The 20,808-nt window shown below is 43.5% G+C and overlaps 1 protein-coding gene across 6 annotated transcripts in view; it reads left to right on the plus strand.

The window, feature by feature from the left end:
- LOC127577911 (proline-rich protein 5-like) overlaps nt 1-20,808 on the plus strand; it is an 87,235-nt gene that overhangs the window by 32,890 nt on the left and 33,537 nt on the right. For all 6 annotated transcript variants that reach the window (XM_052029563.1, XM_052029566.1, XM_052029565.1 and 3 more), the window contains exons 2-3: nt 11,009-11,295; nt 15,088-15,168. In XM_052029563.1, coding sequence (XP_051885523.1) covers nt 11,177-11,295; nt 15,088-15,168 — 200 coding nt within the window. In that variant the 5' untranslated portion in view covers nt 11,009-11,176. The remainder of the gene's footprint in view (nt 1-11,008; nt 11,296-15,087; nt 15,169-20,808) is intronic.

A 20,808-nucleotide genomic window follows, 5' to 3' on the forward strand; every position in this document is an offset into this window, starting at 1 on the left:
CGAGAACACTGAGCCCCAACTTCCTAGTCTCCCATGTTCAAATAACAGGACCAGTGTCGGTACTCAAATGGCAAATCACATATGGTACATGTATAAAGTTCATGTGTGTAAGATCTGCAAATGGGGCAGGATTTGCAAGCCAATACAGCCTTAACTGGAGGGTTCAGCTTCAGTATTGTTTAAAGTGGACTGATTTTACCAGATCCTTTACTGGGGATTTTAATGTGCCAATCTTTTTAAAGATGGGTCCCCTTTTAAGTGGTTTTCTTGGTGCTTGCTCCCACCCAGTCCCATCATTGCTAATGGTATCCAAGCCCTGATTGCCTCTTTATCTGAACCACTGATCCTCTACACATCCACTTTTTAAAGCTGACTTCTTCTCCCCTCTAAATCTGGCCCTGCCTCATCTTGATCCTCTCTCTTCCATCTCACACCAATGATCAGCGGCCCAAATCATTTCTCCTATTGTGGAACTAGTGTAAGAAAAGCTTTGGATGGGGCAAATTGTCTAGGGCCTGCTCTATCACGCATGATGCTTTGGGCCTTGTATGCGATTAGAGCCCCATCACAAAACTGACTTGGGTCTCACATTCAAGTGGCATTTTATTGGAGAATATTTTTATCGTCTGCTGCTTCTTGAAAAGAACTGGCAAAAAAAAACTGGATGAAAATTTGCATTTTGATAACCAAACAAAGATTTAATACACCATTATTACTGGATTGCTGCCAGTGCCACGTGATAGTGAAGGTAGGAATAGGAGGAGGTGGCAGATAAATGCGTGGCTGAGAAGCTGGTGCAGGAGGGAGGGTTTTAGATTTCTGGATCATTGGGATCTCTTCTTGGGAAGGTGGGACCTGTACAGAGAGGACGGGTTACACCCGAACCAGAAGGGGGCCAATATCCTTACGGCGAGATTTGCTAGGGTGGTTCGCGAGGGTTTAAACTAGTTTGTGAGGGGGAAGGGAACCGGAGGAGTAGGTCAGAGGAAGAAGGGAATGGGGAAAAGTTAGATCAAACAGGCAGAGAGGCTTTGGGGAAGGAGAAGCAGAATACAGGCTATAAAAGTAGTAAGGTAGATGGACTGAAGTGTGTTTACTTAAATGCAAGAAGTGTCAGGAATAAGGGGGATGAACTGAGGGCTTGGATAAGTATGGGGGACTATGATATTGTGGCTATTACTGAGATGTGGCTGACGTCAGGAGAGGAGTGGATATTGAATATTCCTGGTTTTCAGTGTTTTAAGAGGGATAGGGAAGGAGGGAGAAGAGGAGGAGGGGTGGCGATACTGGTCAGGGACACTGTTACGGCTGTGGAAAAGATGGATGTTGTAGAAGGATCATCTCTAGAGTCTGTATGGGTGGAATTAAGGAACAAGAAAGGAGCAGTTACTCTACTAGGAGTATTCTATAGGCCCCCCGGTAGCAGTAGAGATATAGAGGAGCAGATTGGCAGGCAGTGTTTGGAGAGAAGCAGAAATAACAGGGTTGTTATAATGGGAGACTTCAACTTCCCAAATATAGACTGGAACCTGCTTAGTGCCAAAGGTTTAGATGGGACGGAATTTGTTAAGTGTGTCCAGGAGGGATTCCTGACGCAGTATGTTGACAAGCCGACTAGAGGGAATGCCATGTTAGATCTAGTTTTAGGAAATGAACCGGGACAGGTGAAGGATCTATTGGTGGGTGAGCATTTGGGGGACAGTGACCATTGCTCCATAACCTTTAAAATTGTCATGGACAGGGACAGGTGCAGAGAGGACAAGAGGTTTTTCAGTTGGGGAAGGGCTAACTACGAGGCTATAAGGAGAGAACTTGGGAGTGTAAATTGGGATGTCCTTTTTGAAGGAAAATGTACCATGGAGATGTGGTCGATGTTCAGGGATCTTATGCAGGATGTTAGGGATAAATATGTCCCGGTGAGGCAGAGAAGGAATGGCAGGGTGAAGGAACCGTGGGTGACGAGAGAGGTGGAACGACTTGTTAGGGAGAAGAAGGTAAGAAACGTGAGGTATAAGCAGCAAGGTTCAGACAGGGCCCGTGAGGAATATAGGGTAGCGAGGAAGGAACTTAAGAAGGGGCTGAGGAGAGCTAGAAGGGGACATGAAAAGGCTTTGGCTAGTAGGGTTAAGGAAAATCCCAAGGCCTTTTTCAAGTACGTGAAGGGTAGGAGGATGGCTAGGGTGAAGGTAGGTCCGATTAAGGACAAAGGTGGGAGAATTTGCCTGGAGGCGGCAGAAGTGGGAGAAGTTCTCAATGAATACTTCTCTTCGGTATTCACCAGGGAGAGGGGTCTTGATGACGCGGAAGGGAGTGCTGGTAGGGGTAATGTTCTCGAGGTTGTTGATATCAAGAGAGAGGATGTGTTGAAGTTGTTAAATAATATTAAGACAGATAAATCTCCGGGGCCTGACGGGATTTTCCCCAGGCTGCTTCGAGAGGCTAGGGAGGAGATTGCTGAACCGCTGGTAAGGATCTTTGAGTCCTCGTTGTCTACGGGGGTGGTGCCGGAGGATTGGAGGGTTGCGAATGTTGTCCCTTGTTCAAAAAAGGTAATAGGGATAGGCCAGGGAATTATAGACCGGTGAGTCCCACGTCTGTGGTGGGTAAGCTGTTAGAAAGGATTCTAAGGGATAGGATTTATGAACACCTTGAGAATCATGGACAGATTAGGGACAGCCAGCATGGCTTTGTGAAGGGAAGATCTTGCCTCACAAGCCTGATAGAGTTCTTTGAGGAGGTGATGAGGAAGATTGATGAGGGCAGTGCGGTGGATGTGGTTTACATGGATTTTAGTAAGGCATTTGATAAGGTTCCTCATGGTAGGCTTCTTCAGAAGGTCAGAGGCCAAGGGATCCAAGAAAGCTTGGCTGTGTGGATTAGGAATTGGCTTGCATGTAGAAAGCAGAGGGTTGTGGTGGAAGGAGTGCCCTCGGATTGGAAGGCAGTGACTAGTGGTGTCCCGCAGGGATCGGTTCTGGGACCTCTACTTTTTGTGATATCTATAGATGACTTAGATGAGGGGGTGGAGGGCTGGGTTAGTAAGTTTGCAGACGACACTAAGGCAGTGTTGTGGATAGTGTGGAGGGCTGTCAGAGCTTACAGAGGGATATTGATAGGATGCAGAGCTGGGCTGACAAGTGGCAGATGGAGTTCAATCCGGAGAAGTGTGAGGTGGTACACTTTGGAAGGACAAACTCCAGGGCAGAGTACTGGGTGAATAGCAAGGTACTTGGCAGTGTGGAGGAGCAGAGGGATCTGGGGGTTCATATTCACAGTTCATTGAAAGTTGCCTCACAGGTGGAAAGAGCAGTTAAGAAGGCCAATGGGATGTTGGCTTTCATAAGTCGCGGGATTGAGTTTAAGAGCCGCGAGGTGATGATGCAGCTTTACAAAACTCTAGTTAGGCCACACTCAGAGGACTGTGTTCAGTTCTGGTCGCCTCATTATAGGAAGGATGTGGAGGCATTGGAGAGGGTGCAGAGGAGATTTACCAGGATGCTGCCTGGATTGGAGAGTATTGAATATGAGGAGAGGCTTAAGGTGCTAGGGCTTTATTCACTGGAAAGGAGGAGGATGAGAGGAGACATAATAGAGGTATATAAAATATTGAGAGGAATAGATAGAGTAGACAGTCAGCGCCTCCTTCCCAGGGCACCAATGCTCAAGACGAGAGGTCATGGCTTTAAGGTTATGGGTGGGAGGTTCAGGGGAGATGTCAGAGGGAGGTTTTTCACCCAGAGAGTGGTTGGTGCATGGAATGCACTGCCTGGGGTGGTGGTGGAGGCAGATACATTGAACAGGTTCAAGAGCTTGTTGGATAGGCATATGGAGGAATGTGAGATCGAGGGATATGCGGGAGGAAGGGGTTAGGTAGTGTGAGGGCGGTCTGATGGACGGCACAACATGGTGGGCCGAAGGGCCTGTTTTCTGCTGTATGGTTCTATGGTTCTATGGTTTTTTTATTACTGAATCTGCCAATGTGAAATTCTGTAAGTTAAGAAAAATTGCCCTAAAAGTTTAATATTTAAATGGCTTTGAGTCAGAAGATGTACCTTTTAACTGAATTTCTCGCTGTAATAAAACAATAATCAATCCCCCACATATGATTCTTGCTCTTCAACTCTAAACAGAAGCTAACTATGCTCACAGACACTAATGTTCACCAACACAAAGTTGATCTGTTTCTTGTCTTAAAAAATTTGGCAATCTTGCCAAAGATAAAATCTTTGACTATTCAATCTAGTGTTTTTTTCCAAAGTTGTTTGTAGTATTTTAAAAGAAGTCTTCTCGGATCCTTTGAGGTTGAGGAGACAGTCTCTGTTCATTGTCTACCGCAGGTAACACACACAGCAGTCTGAATAGTTTGCACAAGTTGGAAATGAACAGGTATAAATTCACCCTGACTCCTGTGAGATCCAATTATCCAAAGGTAGGGCTCTTGCGAAAGGCTGAGGCCTTGAACTAATAAAGATATTTAAAAGCACTGAAAGACTATTAGGAGGATTGTAAAATGTGAAGGCTTATAAGTTCTATTACATGGCACCGTGTTTATGCTCACAAGTCTTTTGCTGGAAACCTGACTGCAAAATGCAACTGAATACTTTGTGCAAGCATGGTTGGCTTTCAGTACTGAGCTCCATTTTAAGGCATGCATAGGCTTGGAGAGGTGGTAACCGCTGCCTCAGAGCGCCAGAGACCCAGGTCAATCCTGGCGTCGGGTGCCATCAGGGTGCAGTTTGCACATTCTCAATGTGACCTCGTGGGTTCCCTCGAGGTGTTCCAGTTTCCAGTGTAAATTGTCCCAGTGTGCAGGTGAGTGGTGGAATTTGGGGCAGTTGATGGGAAAGTGGGGTGAATAAAATGGGATTAGCGTAGGATTAGTGTAAATGGTTGGTTGATGATGGGGGTGGACTCAGTGGGCCGAAGGGTTTGTTTCCATGCAGTATGTCTGTATGACTCTATGACTTTGTAGGAGGAGGTTGGGCACACAGGAAGGAAGGATTTTATTAAGAAGTGGTAATTCTATTCTTGATTTGAAAAATAGGCAGGTCACTCCATTAACAACTTTTTGAATAGCCACGTTATAAAATGTTGTGGTGATTGTTTGTTGACATTGTAAGTTTGTATGAAAATGTGCAACAAGGAAGCATTTTGGTTTGGAAAATTTGGCACTCTGGCTTTGAAAGGGTTCTAACTGTTTAATTGACGCTTAAATGCATGGCTTATAATAAATTCCATGAGAAACCTTTGCTGCCATCAACCACAATTTTTCATCAAGCTCACCACTTGAGCACAGACCAGGTTAGGTGGCAGAGTCAGCAGCATCGCAAACTCAAATAGGTTATGTGGTTTCTTCCGCATATTTCACTGTCAGTATCAAGGAACCATTAGCAGTAAAATGTTTACAGGAAATTAGTTCCCTAGTTGTGAAACCATTGAAAGTTCTTCTGTCAGTATTGAAAATGTTCAATACATAAGAAAAAAGGAGTGAACGTTTAGAAGTTTTCAAATCCTACACAAAGGTACACAAACATACATATATAAATGCACAGTTGTATGTTCATAAGCATGCCAGCTTATACACAAACATATACCAACGTAAGCATTTTGCATTTTTTCCACGGATATCTTAAAATGAAGATGTGCACCACTGATATTAAATTTTGGTGAGATGACCCATAACCTTATTTCAATTTCACTTTTCCCTCGCCTTCCATTTACGAAATATCAACTAAACTTGGAATTGTCAGAACATATCCATGTTGTCAAAACTCAAAGACTCCAGGCAAAACCACTTGTACATTTGGCAAGACAGGTTGCAACATGGAATAACTGGGATTCCAAATGGCTTACCGGCAACCCAAAACAGTCATTAATAACCTGGCCGTCATTAGCAGCATGGGTTGTTTGGTGTATGACCGGATGGTGCTATTTTCAGTCAGATCTCTTGGATTTCCTCACAGTCTTTCATGGGTCTCTATGCAAACTTGACCTTTTCTCTGCACGTGTCTTATTCTCTGCGGCAACATTCCCTGTAGAATTTAAATCCTGTTTGTTCATCACACCTGAGGACTTATCAAACTCACTGAGGCTAGAGGAAACAAAAATCAGCAAACAATCCCATTCACATTGGCTCTCAAATAACCACAAACATAAACTGCACAAATGGATTTCTGACAAGGACAGAGTTGATTGTTGGTTATTATGCTTGTGCAGTTGAATCAAAATTGGCTCTGGGCCATCAGGACCCAAATGCATGCTCTGCTGCTCAGTGGCACTACAAATGATCTGCACAGGTGTAACCTCACCAATCTTTATACACTTGCAAGAAGAATTCTATACTCTTACAATATCTCCCTTGCACATTACCACTTGGCTTCCTGATTATTTGTTGTATCTATTAACTTTCTGTGTTTTGTTCATGTATGAGACGTTATTTTTTGAAGCAACATTTTGGGTGTCACATTAATATTTGCCTTGTGAAGGTACAGCTTTGCTATACAGACATGTTGCCGCTATCCCCCATTCTAGTTACATTCCCAGAAAACTCTTACTAGATTTCTCAAATACAATTTTCATTTCATTAAACCATGCTGAATCTGTCTAATTATATTAGAATGTGCCAAGTGCAGTGTTACCTTAATGGTGGAGTCCAGCCTGTCACAGGTTACTAATCTATAGTTTTCTGTGTTCTCTGACTTGAGAAGCAGTGTTATCTTTCCTGCTCAACAATTCATGGTATCCATTCAAGAATCTAATGAATTTTGGACGATCACCACTACGCTAGGATGTAGGTCAACAAACCCAGATGTTAATTGCTTTAAGTTCCTCACTTTCATCATTCCTTGTGTCATCTGAAATTAATTTTCCCCTTCTGTCCGCTGTAAGTAACACAGTGCCACGAGGTCGATTCGAACAAATACCTTTATTAGCGGTGCACCGCTTGGAGAATTCTCTTCAGCACTCACTAAGAGTCACTTCCCGAGTTCTTTCCGCACAAAGGGCAGACAGACATTTATACAGGAATTGTCAAGCACATCCCATGCAAACGGCACCGCGAGTTTCGGTCAGGCTATAGAGATCCCGAGACAGCTATCACACCTCTTGTCTTAGTATAATTGAGTTATAATCAAGGCATTCAAAGGCAGGTATCACCCTTCATTGTTCAGACCAAGCCTTCACCTCGATGTTAATTACACCCAGTATCGCCACCGTCTGACATAGCAGAATGGTCCGTTACCCGAAACAAAGGCAGTTAACACACTTAACATTCCAACCTAACTAGTGGGTCAGCAGCTTGCTAGTCCTTGCTAGAGAAATATAAATGCATATATATATTTTGTTTACCAGTTATAGGTATGGTTGCAATTCTTAACCCTTCACTTCCTCACTTGTAGTCTCAATCTATAGACACTCTTACCTTTACATACTTACTGTCACAGTCTCACACAGAGAAACTCACAATTACTCACATGAACTCCATATTATTGATGGTGTCAAGGTTTCATAGATAATGTCGCTTTCTTCCACAGCGTCAGTCTCACTCATGGTTCTTGTCAGTCTTAGTCACATGCTGTCACAGATATTGTTACAGTCTCTGTCACAGATAGGCATCACAGACACTGCTAAGATTCCCTGACAGGCAAATCACAGAACTCCTAATAGATTCTGACGGTCTCATATTAGATTGACAGTGGGAAAGCAATAAGGCACTGTTACAGGCAATTTACTAATCCTATGGAATAACAACAGGTATTGTGTGCTGCAAATTTGGATAAAACAATGTGTTTCTTCAAATGGTTGCATATGATGCAAAAGAGGATGAATTATAATGGAGACACAAGATACTGCAGATGCTGGAAATCTGAAGAAACACACAGAGGCGCTGGAGGAACTCAGCAGATCAGGTAGCATCCCTGGAGGGAAATGGATTGTTGACATTTTGGGTCAAGACCCTTGATCAGGACTGGCTTTTTCTTTCCCAACGTCAAATGTCCATTTCCCTCCATAGATGCTGCCTGACTGAGTTCCTCCAGCACCTTTGAGTGTTGCTGCAGGACAAGTCAAAAATTAATAGTAAGCCAAGGATATATTGGAAACCTGGAACTACCCATTGGTGACACCAAGTTCCTCTTGCATTTTCTGATACAATCTGCTTCCATTTATTTCTAAGGGGTGTTTCAAACCCCTGAGGCTTTTTCTTGCTTTGTATCACAGTAACATAGATTATGTAAATCCTCTTCTGATTATTTTTATCTTCCCACAGTGCATAAACTGCAAAGTTTACCATGCAAATAAAAACACATTTAAAGAAAAAAAAATCTGCTGTTTTGTTATCCAATTCAATGCAGTGAGACAAGTTCCTGGTCAGATTGGGCCCAAGTGATCTTTCAACTGAGCCAGCATATTGAGGACTTTTCTGAACTGGGTGAAGCACTGCTGTCAACTGTCCCCTCCCTTCTATATTGGAGAGTGAAGGTGGACAGTTCCAATTGTTCCTCTTGGACAAGTCCCAACAAATTTTACAAAGCTTCCGCCGACTGGCTTTAGACCTTCCTATGATGTTTGCAAAAGGCATTTATTCCCATCTGTATTAGTTTGGGATCAGCTGGCATAATAAGTCAGTTCTTAGAACTAGTTTTTGATATCTGCAACTTTATTGAATTTACTTTAAGCAGAAAGCAATTATGTCCTCGCAAAGCCTCCTGTTTTTTCATACAGGTTCATCTCTACATGTGTATCCCTGATTTTAATTGTTTTGTGATTGCTGTGATCTTCACCCTATTCCCCACCATCACTCCCCCACACTACACCCCTCCCCCACCAACCTTCTGTATTTTGCCCTCTAGGTGAACTCAGTTCAGTAGCATTTGACAGGCAAATGCTGTTCTTTGCCTTGGCAGCATGTGCAGTGCTGGTGCCTATTCTCATGTGAACTTTAACTGTGGTGCTCTGTACGATAAGGAATTACAGCATCAGCAGCAAAATACAAAGCCTTTCAGCCTGCATAGCTTGCTTCTCTGACAGGGCATAGGCAGAGCAAGGGTGTTAGCTTAGGCTCTGTCGCAAGTTAATCCCACAGGAAAGATTGTGTTTCTACTGTGCACATTATGTTGGCAGCGCTGACATGTCCTTAGAAAGCGCAGACCAAGGAACATAAAGCTGGCCAAAAGGCTCAATGCGTTGAATGACAAGACACAACACCTTCCTTATATGGAAATATCAAGACTGCACGTTGCATGTTGAAGCACACAGAACACTTTTTATCAATTGTCTTCCGTCCCTTTTCTGAAGATAAAGCACTTGCATTTATAATGGAGCTTTCCCGTGTTCTGAAGTAAGTTGCAGTCACTGAAGTACTTTTCAAAGTGCAGTTATTTGCATAATGTGGGAGTCCTTGCCAAAGAGCCAATTTATCAGATGCAAGCCTAGGCACTGGGTGTCAACAGGCTATTCAACCACGATTGGAATTTCCCCTGAACCCAATATGATTTCACTGAACGCACACGTCTCTTTCTCACAGCATTTTTACCCACCCGAAGAAGCCAGTTTTACCATCCAGCTGTGGCCTTGGGTAAGATCAGATAACAGCATAGAATGAACATTGAACCTGGAACCTTTTGATCTCTATAGCTCTGGGCAATAATGCATTGTTTTACTGACAAGATCACTGATGGTAGAAATGTTCTTTTAGACAGTGCTTTCATGGTTTGTAGGTGGAGCACACTACTTTTTTTTCCCCTGCGAATCTATACCTAATGAGGTGAAATCAGACAAAGTGCACAAGACTAGCATTGTTCTGCCTTGTAAGTCTGTGGTAAAAGAACACAGGAAAGAAAAAAGAAAAACTAGCATTTAAGAACTACTCTTCACCACCTTAGGATCTCCCAAAATACTTCAAAGTCATTGAAATGCTTTTGAAATATAATCGCTGTTGTACCCACATAACATCGGTGGACTTTGCTCCTGCCTCAAATTCATTTGCTTTCAAAACCCTTGTCTACATCTGTTATTTCTAGAATAGATCATTATGGCACAATACTAGCTGACTCCCTTTGTTCTATCCTCTTTAAACTTGAGATATTCCAAATCTCTACTGCTCATGTCCTAACTCACTTCATGTTCCCTTCACATAATCCCTCTCTATTTGCTGCTCTATTTAGGATCGAAGCCTTGAATTTAAGATTCTTGCTTTTCCCAGATTCCTCCATGGTCTTGCCCTTCCTTATCTTTATAATCCCTACAGTTGAAATCTCAGCACTCTTCTTTCCAATCTCTTTCTGATCCCAGATTTAAATACGCTCCAAAGTCGACTGTCCTCACATCTGGCAGAGCTCATTCCCTCCCTCGCTCTTTCCTGCTCTCTACCTTAAGGTGCTACTTAAAACCAGCTTCCCTGGAAGGTTCATATCTGTCTCTGTGTGACCTAGATAGTTACCATTCACTGACTTGGAAAATTTTGCTAGGTTAATAGTGCTATATAAATATGTTACTGTTTGTTGTTGTCACATCGGAAACTTGGCAATGTGCACACAGCAGGCTTCAAGAAAAACAATGAAATAACTCACCAGATTATCTCTTTGTTTGATGCTGGTTGTGGGATAAATACTAGCTGGAACACTGGAAAGAACAACTTTCACACTTTATTAAAATAATCTTATGGGATCTTAATACATCCACCTGATGAGCAGTCAGGAGTTGGGTTTAACATCTCATGAGAAAGACAGTCCACCACTCTCATGGTTCTCCAGTACCCTGTTATTCTGGACTTTGTGCCTTTGGATGGCTCTTAAATGCACAAAGTCTCCAGACTCTGAACCCTATAATTTGCTGAGATGGTGCACTCTATGATGTGCCAATCTCCACAGTGGGTCCATGCATTGAATGTGGTCCTTTTCCTTTCTGGATGGGGCAGAACACATTCCCATTGAACTAAAGGAACTGCAATCACTAGAGAGAGTATGGGTCAGAAGCAGTGTTTGATTAACCTTTTCTCATTTTGCTACAGATTCCTTTTAATGCTATTTCGCTTGTTGGAAGGAGCCAGAGGTTGTCTTAATACGGATGCCCTAACTTTAATCAAAGCCCTGGAGGTGATATTCCACCACAAGAACTCCCCGGCCTCAGGGCGAGGAGAAGGCCCAGGCTTGCTACCTGTGGCAGTGCCCAAGGGAGGATGGGCTCTTTCCGTAAACCCAGGCCTCGCTTTCTGAGCTCCCCAGTGCTCAGTGACTTACCTCGGTTCCACGCAGCCAGACAGGCAGCATTGCTGGGCTCTAACAAGGCCTGGAACAGGTAGGAGCTCTTTAGCCTACTTGAAACAAATGACCAAAATGGAGCAATGCTCAGGAATGGAGTTGCTGGAATAATAAGTTTAATAATAATAACAAAAATAATGTTTGCACTCAGTCTCTTTACCCCTTAGACTTGAGTTTCAATTTCCAACCTAACCTGTAGGGATAAAATACTGACTGGTGGTTATAAAACTCTTAAGTGAAATTGTATCATCCCATTCCCTACCCTGAGTGAGATTCTATCATCAGACTTTGCACAATTCCAGACATTAGTGTTCCATTGGCAATCACATGGGTAGTTGGCATGGCAGGTGGAGATATACTGCTCATTTAGTCAAGGAAGGGGGCAGCACAGTGGCACAGCTAGTTGAGCTAGATTCAGTGGACTAAGGAATCTGTTTCTGTGTTCATGGATATCAGCATTTGGGAATATTGGCACCACCATTCAATGTGTCCAATGGCTGCGTCAAGGTCTACCTTGGATACCATGGATAATTCCTATGATTACATGACTCAAAGAGCAAAGGGATTATCCATGGTAGACCTAGTCCTTGACGCAGGCATTGGACACATTGAATGGTGGTGCCAATATTCCCAAATGCTGATATCCATGACCACAATGTAGATTCTCCTCCATCAGAGAAAGAGAAATTATATCTATACATAGGAAGCTAAGGTGCAGGGCAGCATCCGTGTCATTTGTGACTGTATCAGTGGGTGAGAAACACAGCATTAGGTCACATGATGTGACCTCTTTGATGTAGCAGAAATTATGTGAAGCTCTGTGCAATTACACAAAACAAAACTTATATTATGGTTTCTGAGAAATCAAGATGGCAAGCGATGTTGCTGAGATTGGGCAGGGAAGTTAATCAGGTCCTGAGTACTGAGCTCAACCTGTTTCCAGGTCTGTGGGGAGACCACTGCTTCTCGAGGGCGCAGGGGAATGCTGACAAACTCAAGGGAATCCAGTTTGAGAGAGGTTAAAGGAAGAGCCCATGTTCCCATTCCTGGTTCATGAGGCACATGTGGCAGGAGGGGGGAGGATGAGATGAGAGTCAGGATTGGGCATAATAAGGAAGCACGTCCATTTGCATAGCATCTTCTCTCAAAAGTATCCGAAGTCAGTTCAGAATGAATCATTTCAGGAGCCATCTCGTGCACAGCAGGGCCCCATAAGCATTAAGATTGAAAGTGTTGTATTGGCCAAGACCCTGGGAGAGTTTCCTGCTCAAATAAGGCCACTAAGGGCCACCTGATCCAGTCCAACAAGGAGAAGCTACCTAAAGGGCAATGCCTCTGAGAATACAGCACCTCCTCCGTATAGCGCTTAAGTTTCATGCTGAGATTATGTGAATAAGATGTAGGATGCGATTTGAACCCACAGACCTCTGACTCATGTTCTACAAATGAGCTAGGCCCTTCCTACTGAAGGATCTATTGGCACTCGCCTACATATTGGATATAGCAGACCTTAGCTATAAGACACTGCTATCTATATATCGCCCCCTTAAAGTTGCTCAGGAGAAAAATAGCGTGGGCAAGATAAAATTAGAAGTTATCTCCACAATGCTCCCAACTCATGTGTAACACAGCCTCCGTGTTATGGAAGGTTCCCTCTACACCTCCCCAACACGCTGCAATATAGACAGTTTAGTATCAGTGCTACTTTTAGCTCATCCTCCGCCATAATTTACTCTATTCTTACCAACTGTGGGCTTCCTATTTCTGAATAGAATGTTCCAGTCAAAGAGTTGGTCCAGGCAGCCTTCACCAGGCCCCTGTTAAGGGCAGTGTGCCGCACACCAGAAGAGGAGGAACAAGGCCAGCTGGATTGGCACGGCTCTCAGTTTCCCCTTCCTCCACCACATTATTCCTGACACTGAGGAGGTCCTTCTCGGGGGTTCCCCAACACGCTGCAATATAGACAGTTTAGTATCAGTGCTACTTTTAGCTCATCCTCCGCCATAATTTACTCTATTCTTACCAACTGTGGGCTTCCTATTTCTGAATAGAATGTTCCAGTCAAAGAGTTGGTCCAGGCAGCCTTCACCAGGCCCCTGTTAAGGGCAGTGTGCCGCACACCAGAAGAGGAGGAACAAGGCCAGCTGGATTGGCACGGCTCTCAGTTTCCCCTTCCTCCACCACATTATTCCTGACACTGAGGAGGTCCTTCTTGGGGGAATCTCCACCAAGAACCCACATCCTACCACTTAGTGCCACACTATGTTAGCACAGCGATTGTGTTAGTCGGCAGGGTTTCGAAACTGTTTAAGAAGCGTTCTCCTTGTTTTCTAGGTTAAACCTTTTCCTAATTACCTTAGCAGTTGATCTTGCCTGAGAAAAAAGTAGTTCTCTTTCTGAAAGGAGAGGAATCAGCTCTCCCTGTTTTAAACCTCATGTTGATTGTCAATTTGCAATCTCAGTGGGCACAAAAGACTCATGACACCGCATCAGCAGGGACGAGCAGTGAGCAGAGCTGTTAACATTCTGGGCGGCACTGCAGCACGACAAGTAGAGCTGCTGCCTCACAGCTCCAGAGACTGGGGCACAGTCCTGACCTCCAGTGCTGTCTGTGTGGAGCTTGCACGTTCTCCCTGTGACCACATGGGTTTCCCCCTGCGACAAGCGGGTTGGTAGGTTAGTTGGCCACTCTAAATTGCCTCTAGTGCGTAGGTGAGTGGTAGAATCTGTGTGAGTTTATGGGAATGTGAGGAGAATAAAATGGAATTAGTGTAGTATTAGTGTAAATGGGCCAGCATTGTCTCAGTGGGCTGTGTTGAATGACACCGAGTGTGCTGTAATTTTTATGACATATCTGGGACTGAGACTATCCCAAACCATGCCACCAACAGCACCTGTACCAGAGGTGCTGTACAATTACTGATCACCTTTAGGAAAGGAAGCCCATTGTCTTGATGACTCTTGTTTCTGCACCAGATTAAATGACCCTTAAGTGCTCTCTGAAGTGGTCCATGAAACCACCTTCTAGCATCAAAGTGAAGAAAGATAACTGGGAATGGGCATGTAATCCCAGCCTCGCCAGTGATGTCCACATCCAGAGAAGAAGTTTATCAGAAACAAGGACAGGGTTATAGGTGGTAAGGTGCCTCTCTCACATTGGCTGCATGGCATAGCCAGGTGGCATTAGCACCATCCATCGTATGCCATCTGCAGTTTCATTTTCCATCATTGTGCACAGGCAGGAGGTGGGAACAGAGAATATAAGAGGGCTGGAAAACCCAAAAGTGGAGAGCAGAGTGACTCAAACCCTCCAGCCTTGGTCAGAGATATAGACTATTAAAGGCAAAAGAGCGGCTGTTTAATACTGGTGCCTGTGATGGCGCTGCAAGCAAATTTTTCATTGCACATACCTCACTGTACTTGTGCACATGATGATAAACTTGACTTGACTATTGAAACCCCTGCAATAGCTTATAACCTGTGCTTCAGTGGTTCTGGAAAAAGCACTGCAATTTTACAACAAGCCTGGTCGAATGGGAAATGAACAAAAAACAGAATGCTGCAAATACCCAGCAGGTCAGGCAGCATCTGTAGAGAGAGAAACATTGACATTTCAGGTTGCTGACCTTTCATCAGAAGTTTGTGGAAGGACAAGGGAAATGCACATTTCTGGTACAGGTAGGGGACAGAGTGCTGCAAGTCCGGTTAGCACATGGCAAGTTTGAGAAACAATGCTGAAGCTTTAAGATTTTGTGTCAGTTCATTGTTTTTGCTTTATTTTTGATGACTATTTTCTGTGTAAAGAGTCTTTTTTTTGTTCCCCTCCAAGTGTGCATAAAGCAGTGATCAAAGTGTTCCAAGGAGGAAGCTTGCAAGATAATGAATTGTACTCTCTGAATGAAAACATACGGTAAGTATACTACTCTACAAGGTTGAAGCAAGCAAGCTGCATAAGCTCTACGTTGAAACACATGATTGGATTGTTAAATTTTTGAAGCTTTTTTTGTAATGAACAACATGAAATGAGCTACCAATTACATAAGAACAAGAAGCCGGAATAGGCTATTCATGAAAGGAAAGGACAACAGGTGGGTGGGCTGCTGGTTTACCCTAGACACCCATTCAGTTCACTGATGACCTCTGGAGATGGAAGCCCACCCATCTCAACTACATGTCCAAAATTGGCTTGGCTGGCTTAACTGCCTTCTGAAACAGCATCGCAAGTATTCAGTTGTGTCAAGAGTGGTACAAAGACTACACGGGCTTCTGCCAGTGCCTTCCCAAGACTCCAGGTAATGAGGAATAATGCCAGAAAGACACTCTCTTCAAGAATATATGACATGAGCTCCCTTGCACTGAGCAGTTGCCTGCCTGGTGTGTTGTAATGATGGTGGTGCTGGTCTTCTTCACATATTGGCTGTAGAAACAAGCACAGACGAGGCGAGATGGTTCAGGTTGAGGCAAGTGGTAATGAGGTAGGTGTTGAAAGATTTACCTGCGAAGTGTATAATGAGGAATTATTCTGAAAGATTAGGTTAGGTCAACATGGAAAGCACAGGCACCCCACAGTTTGGAGTAGTATGAGGGTTGCAATGGATAAGGCCCATATGGATCAAGTTGAACATGGAAGTCAGGGTAAGAAGAGGGGATGGGCATTATCAGTTTGTAATGATTAAGAGGTAATTAAGTTGTTGGAGCTTGAAAGAAAGTTTGAAGGTAAAAGAAATATCAATGAGTTCATTGCAAGTCCAAGAAGCAGAACTCAGATAAACAACATACTGCTGATTTTATTAAGAGGTGGGCACTTGTTAGCCCCAATGCTGCACAGACTGATGGGGGCATCCAGTGGGTGAAGATTTATTGGAATTATGCCAGGACTTTAGTTCGGTGAAGAAAATGGGATTGTTCTCCTTAGAGCAGAGATGTTCAAAGGAGATGTTCAAACATTTCAGATGGTTTTGTAAGAACAGATGGGAAGAATTTGTTTTTATCAAAGCCAAAAAACAAGGGAAGCTGAGATGAAACTATTTACACAACAAGTCATTATGACTTGAAATGTGCTGTTGGACAAGAGAGTGAAACCAGATTCAATAGGGGAACTTTTACCTGATGAGAGAAAGTTAGCAGGGCTATGAATATAGAGCAGGCATTGGAATAAAGAACTAACACAGGCAAGATGGGCCCCTGGAAGTCCATACAGACATTTAACATTGGATTTCCCATCTACTACTATTTACTTCTTCCAGCTGCCAGGCATTACAACTACAAATCCATTACAAAACCATGTAAACCCCTGCTAATTAGTTAAAATTTCTTCAAGGTCTTAGTGACTGTGCCCTTAATCCTAGAATCCAATAACTTCCCACAACTGATGTTGGCCTCTAATACGTTTGCAGCTTCCTGCTTTTCTCCCTTAGCTCTCTGAAATAAGAGTTCCATTGGCAATTTTCCAACTGTATAGATAGTTCTCAGATTGAGAAAGTTTTAGAAGAACACAGACAACACATCTCCCTCCTGTAAAGCTCCCGGTTGGGAACTATGTCCTTGTGATTTAGTGCCATTAGTTTTTCTAACACTGCCCTCACTTAAGTTAACTTTCCAAGTTACGATCCTTGATTCATTGTGTCAAGTATATGACCAGGCTTATCTGAAGGCTGAGATAAAGTAATTGTTCATGGTATGCCATTTTTATTTGTAATATTACCTACAACTCCCACGATGTCTTTACCAATGTACACATTGAGGATGCATCTGTCCATGACATCAGCGGTAGGAGTGATCACTGCGCAGTCTTACGGACACAAAGCACCACCTTCACACTGAAGTCACCCTCCATTGTGTTGTCTAGCATTACAGTTGGCTAAATGAGATACACTCAGGCCATATCTGGCAGTGCAAATCTGGGCATCCATGAGGTGTTGTGGACCATCAGCAGCAGCTATCACAGTCTATAACCTCATGGCCCAGCATATTCCTCACTTGACCATTACGATCAAGTCAGTGGTTCAATCCTGGTCCACTGAGGATTGCAGAAGGAGCAGCACTGGGTATACCTATAAATGAGGTGCCAACCTGGAGTAGCTACAATACAGGACCCAATGCATACTAAACAGCAAACACAGTGTGCAATACACAAAGCTAAGCAATCTCACAGCCTAAGCATCCGATCAAAGCTCTGCAGTCCTTCCGCATCTAGTTGTGAATGGAGGTGGACAATTAAACAGATAACAGGCTTATTCTGTATTCTGTAAATGGAACATACCTGGGCCATTTTTTACATTGCTGAGCTGGTACCAATGTTGCCATACTCAATGAGGGCCCAACGCGTCAGTGCTAAAGTCAATGCTGAACCATTTTAAGCCTTGTTCGGCCAGAAGTGCTGAGCGGATGATCCATGTTGGCCATCCCCGAGATCCCCACCAGAAGCTGGTCTTCAGTCAATTCAATTCACTCCATATAATATCAAGAAATGGCTGACAGCACTGAATACAGCAAAGTCTATGGGGCCAGACAACATCCCAGCAGAAGATCTGCTCTGCCGAATTAGCTTTGCTATCCAAGCTTTTCCTGTACAGTTACAATGCTGGCATCTACCCAGCAATATGAGCAATCACCCAGATATGTTCTGTTCATAAAATGTAGAATAAGCCAAGTTCAACTAATTACTGCCCAATTAGTTCGCTCTGATTCATCTGAAAAGTAGTGGAAGGCATGCCAATAATGCTATTATGTGGTTTTTGCCAATAGTCTGTTCATATGTGCTCAGTCTGGGTTTTCCCAGGACCATTTGGATCCATACCTTGTCCAAACACAAACCAAGGAGCTGAATTCCAGCATAAGGTCAGAAGTAGAGATGAGGAGTCATCAGAAAGACATTCACAGCTTCTCAACAAATGAAGCAGCCCATGCCTGCATGCAGCAAGGCCTAGACAACATTCAGGGGTGAAAAACACTATAATGCTGGAGGAACTCAGCAGGCCAGGCAGTATCCGTGGAGAAAAGCAGGCAGTCAGCGTTTCGGGTCAGGACCCTTTAGGGGTGGCCAGGGATATGGTAAGTGATATTTGTGTCATACAAGTACCAAGTGATCTCCAACAAGAAAGAGTCTGATCAACAACCTTAATATTAAATAGTATTATGATCATTGAGACCCTCACAATCACCATTGACCAGAAACTGAACTGGACCAGCCACAGAGAGGGTGTGGCTACAACAGCAGATCAGAGGTTAGCCATCCTGCAGCAAATGACTCACCTCCTCTCTCTTAAAGTCCTTTCCACTATCCAGAAGCCATAATTGCCTTACAGCTTCAACAACTCTTTAAAAACCTCAACATCACCCAGGACAAAGCTGCCCACCAACCACCCTAAACATTCATTCTGTCCAACACTCAAACACAGTGGCTGCAGAAAATACACTGCAGTTACTCACCCAGGCTACTCTACTAGCAGCGCCAAAGCTGTGATCTCTGCCACCAAGGACAAGGACGGCAGCCGCATGGGAACACCACCACCTGCAGGTTCCCCTCCGAATCGCACATCATCCTGACTTGGAAGTACTTCAAAGTTCATTGAAGGTCACTGGATCTAAATCCTGGAACTCTCTCCCCAACACCACTGTAGGAGTACCTTCACCAGAAGGGCTGCAGCAGTTCAAGTAGCCGGCTCATCACCACCTTCTCAAGGGCAATTGTGGACGAGCAACAAATGTTGGCCTTGCCAGCGACGGCCACACCCTGAAATGAATAAATAAAAAAGACCCCTTCTGTAATGCAGTTGTAATTTTTTGGTGTTATCCCTCACATATTTTCCTTATTCCCTATTTACGGCTATCATCAGTTCCTTGTTTTGCTCCTTTATATCACTCTTAATATGCCAGATCTACTTCAAGCCCTTTCATACATTCTCTCCTTTGGTTTTATGTTATTTCTCACCTCTTTTGCCTCTTTTGTTATCTATTTGTTGCTTGGTGGGTATATTCTTGCTCCATACACACACCTCACATGTTCCTGCAATTTATACCAGTTATTAAGACCGGTTTGCCACTGTCAGATTCTATCTCAACTGAATTTGAAAGCCAGCCTTACCAAATTCTACAATCTTAGTAACAATGTCATTTTCTCCATTTGAAACCTGACATTGAATTTGAACCTATTATGATCACTGTTAGGCAAATCTTCCTTTACTGTTAGATTATTAACTAAATCTGGCTGATTGTACGTGACCAAATCTGCCCTGGCCTGCCCTCTTCTTAGAACACTGTGTTAACCCAATGCATCACCTAAAGTTCATATTAGGTTCTGCCTGGTAACCAACAAGAGCAACCAAATGTGAAACCTGGATTGTTTTCTGCTCATCTAATTATATCTATGTTTATCCACATGCAACATCTTAAAAATGGTACATCTAGTGACCGTCTGCCTGACACACTCAGCACACTGTGTGGAATTTTCTGTGCAATACATTTACTCAGTGGGCTTAGATTACATATTCAAAGTTAAACCAATTAAATTGCTTGAGGTCATAGAGTCATACAGCATAAAAACAGGGTCTTCAGTTCATGAAAGCTGGATTTGTTTAATATTGTTTATTCATCTGAAATGGAGATGGAAAAAAACTGTTAATGACGTAGAAGATCTAGGACTCAGCCGCTGATTACTTTTTATTATCCCTTTACTGGATGTGGATGTTACTGCCAATGTCAGCAATAATTGTCCATCGTTAATTGCCCTGAGTAGGGGAGGTCAAAATCAGCTTGAATGCCCACACTTGAGCCAAGAGGTAGTGTGATGGGGGCCCAGGGGTAGGAGAGTGAATGAGAGGAAAGGGAGACTGTGACAGGAATGGAAAAGTGGGGTGGAGAGGGGGTTGTAAAGTAGGGGAACAATGGGAGAGGTTGAGGGGGTGGTAAGGGAACTGCAGAAGGCAACAGATAAAAATTCAGTAGAGAACAGCAAAAGAGAGCCAGAAAGAAGAGGCAAGACTGCAAACAAAAAATTGATTCTCATATTTCCTTATGACATGGAAGGAAGCCATTCAGCCCATCAAGTCTACGCCAGCTCTCAGAACAATCACATTAATCCCATTCCCCCATTTACTTCCCTGTAACCAGTCCTCTCTATGTGCCCATCAACTCCACCCTGGTTTTCCTACCGTCCACCTACAGTAGGGGCAAATTACAACGGCCAACTAACTACCAGCACATCTTCAGGATGTGGGATGAAACCTAGACAATCACAAGGAGAACATTAAAACTCCACACAAACAGCACTGGGGGTCAGGATTGAACCCAGGTTGATGGAGCTGTAAAGCAGCAGCACTACCTGTTGCACCACTCAGGCGAGACCATCTTCATCACCTTACTGTGTGAACTGTCACAGGATTTTAGATTCCAGCCCGTAACTCACTCCCAGCTACCCATTTATTTGCATATCAATCTTCAACCACTTATTTTTCTTTATTCTTTGATTTATTTCACTTTCATTAGCATAAATTAGAAATTAATTTCAGTATGACAAGGTAGCTAAATTTTAGAGATGCTACATTTTACA

This window comes from Pristis pectinata, chromosome 14 (assembly GCF_009764475.1).
Source record: "Pristis pectinata isolate sPriPec2 chromosome 14, sPriPec2.1.pri, whole genome shotgun sequence".
In the NCBI taxonomy this organism is placed as follows: Eukaryota; Metazoa; Chordata; class Chondrichthyes; order Rhinopristiformes; family Pristidae; genus Pristis; species Pristis pectinata.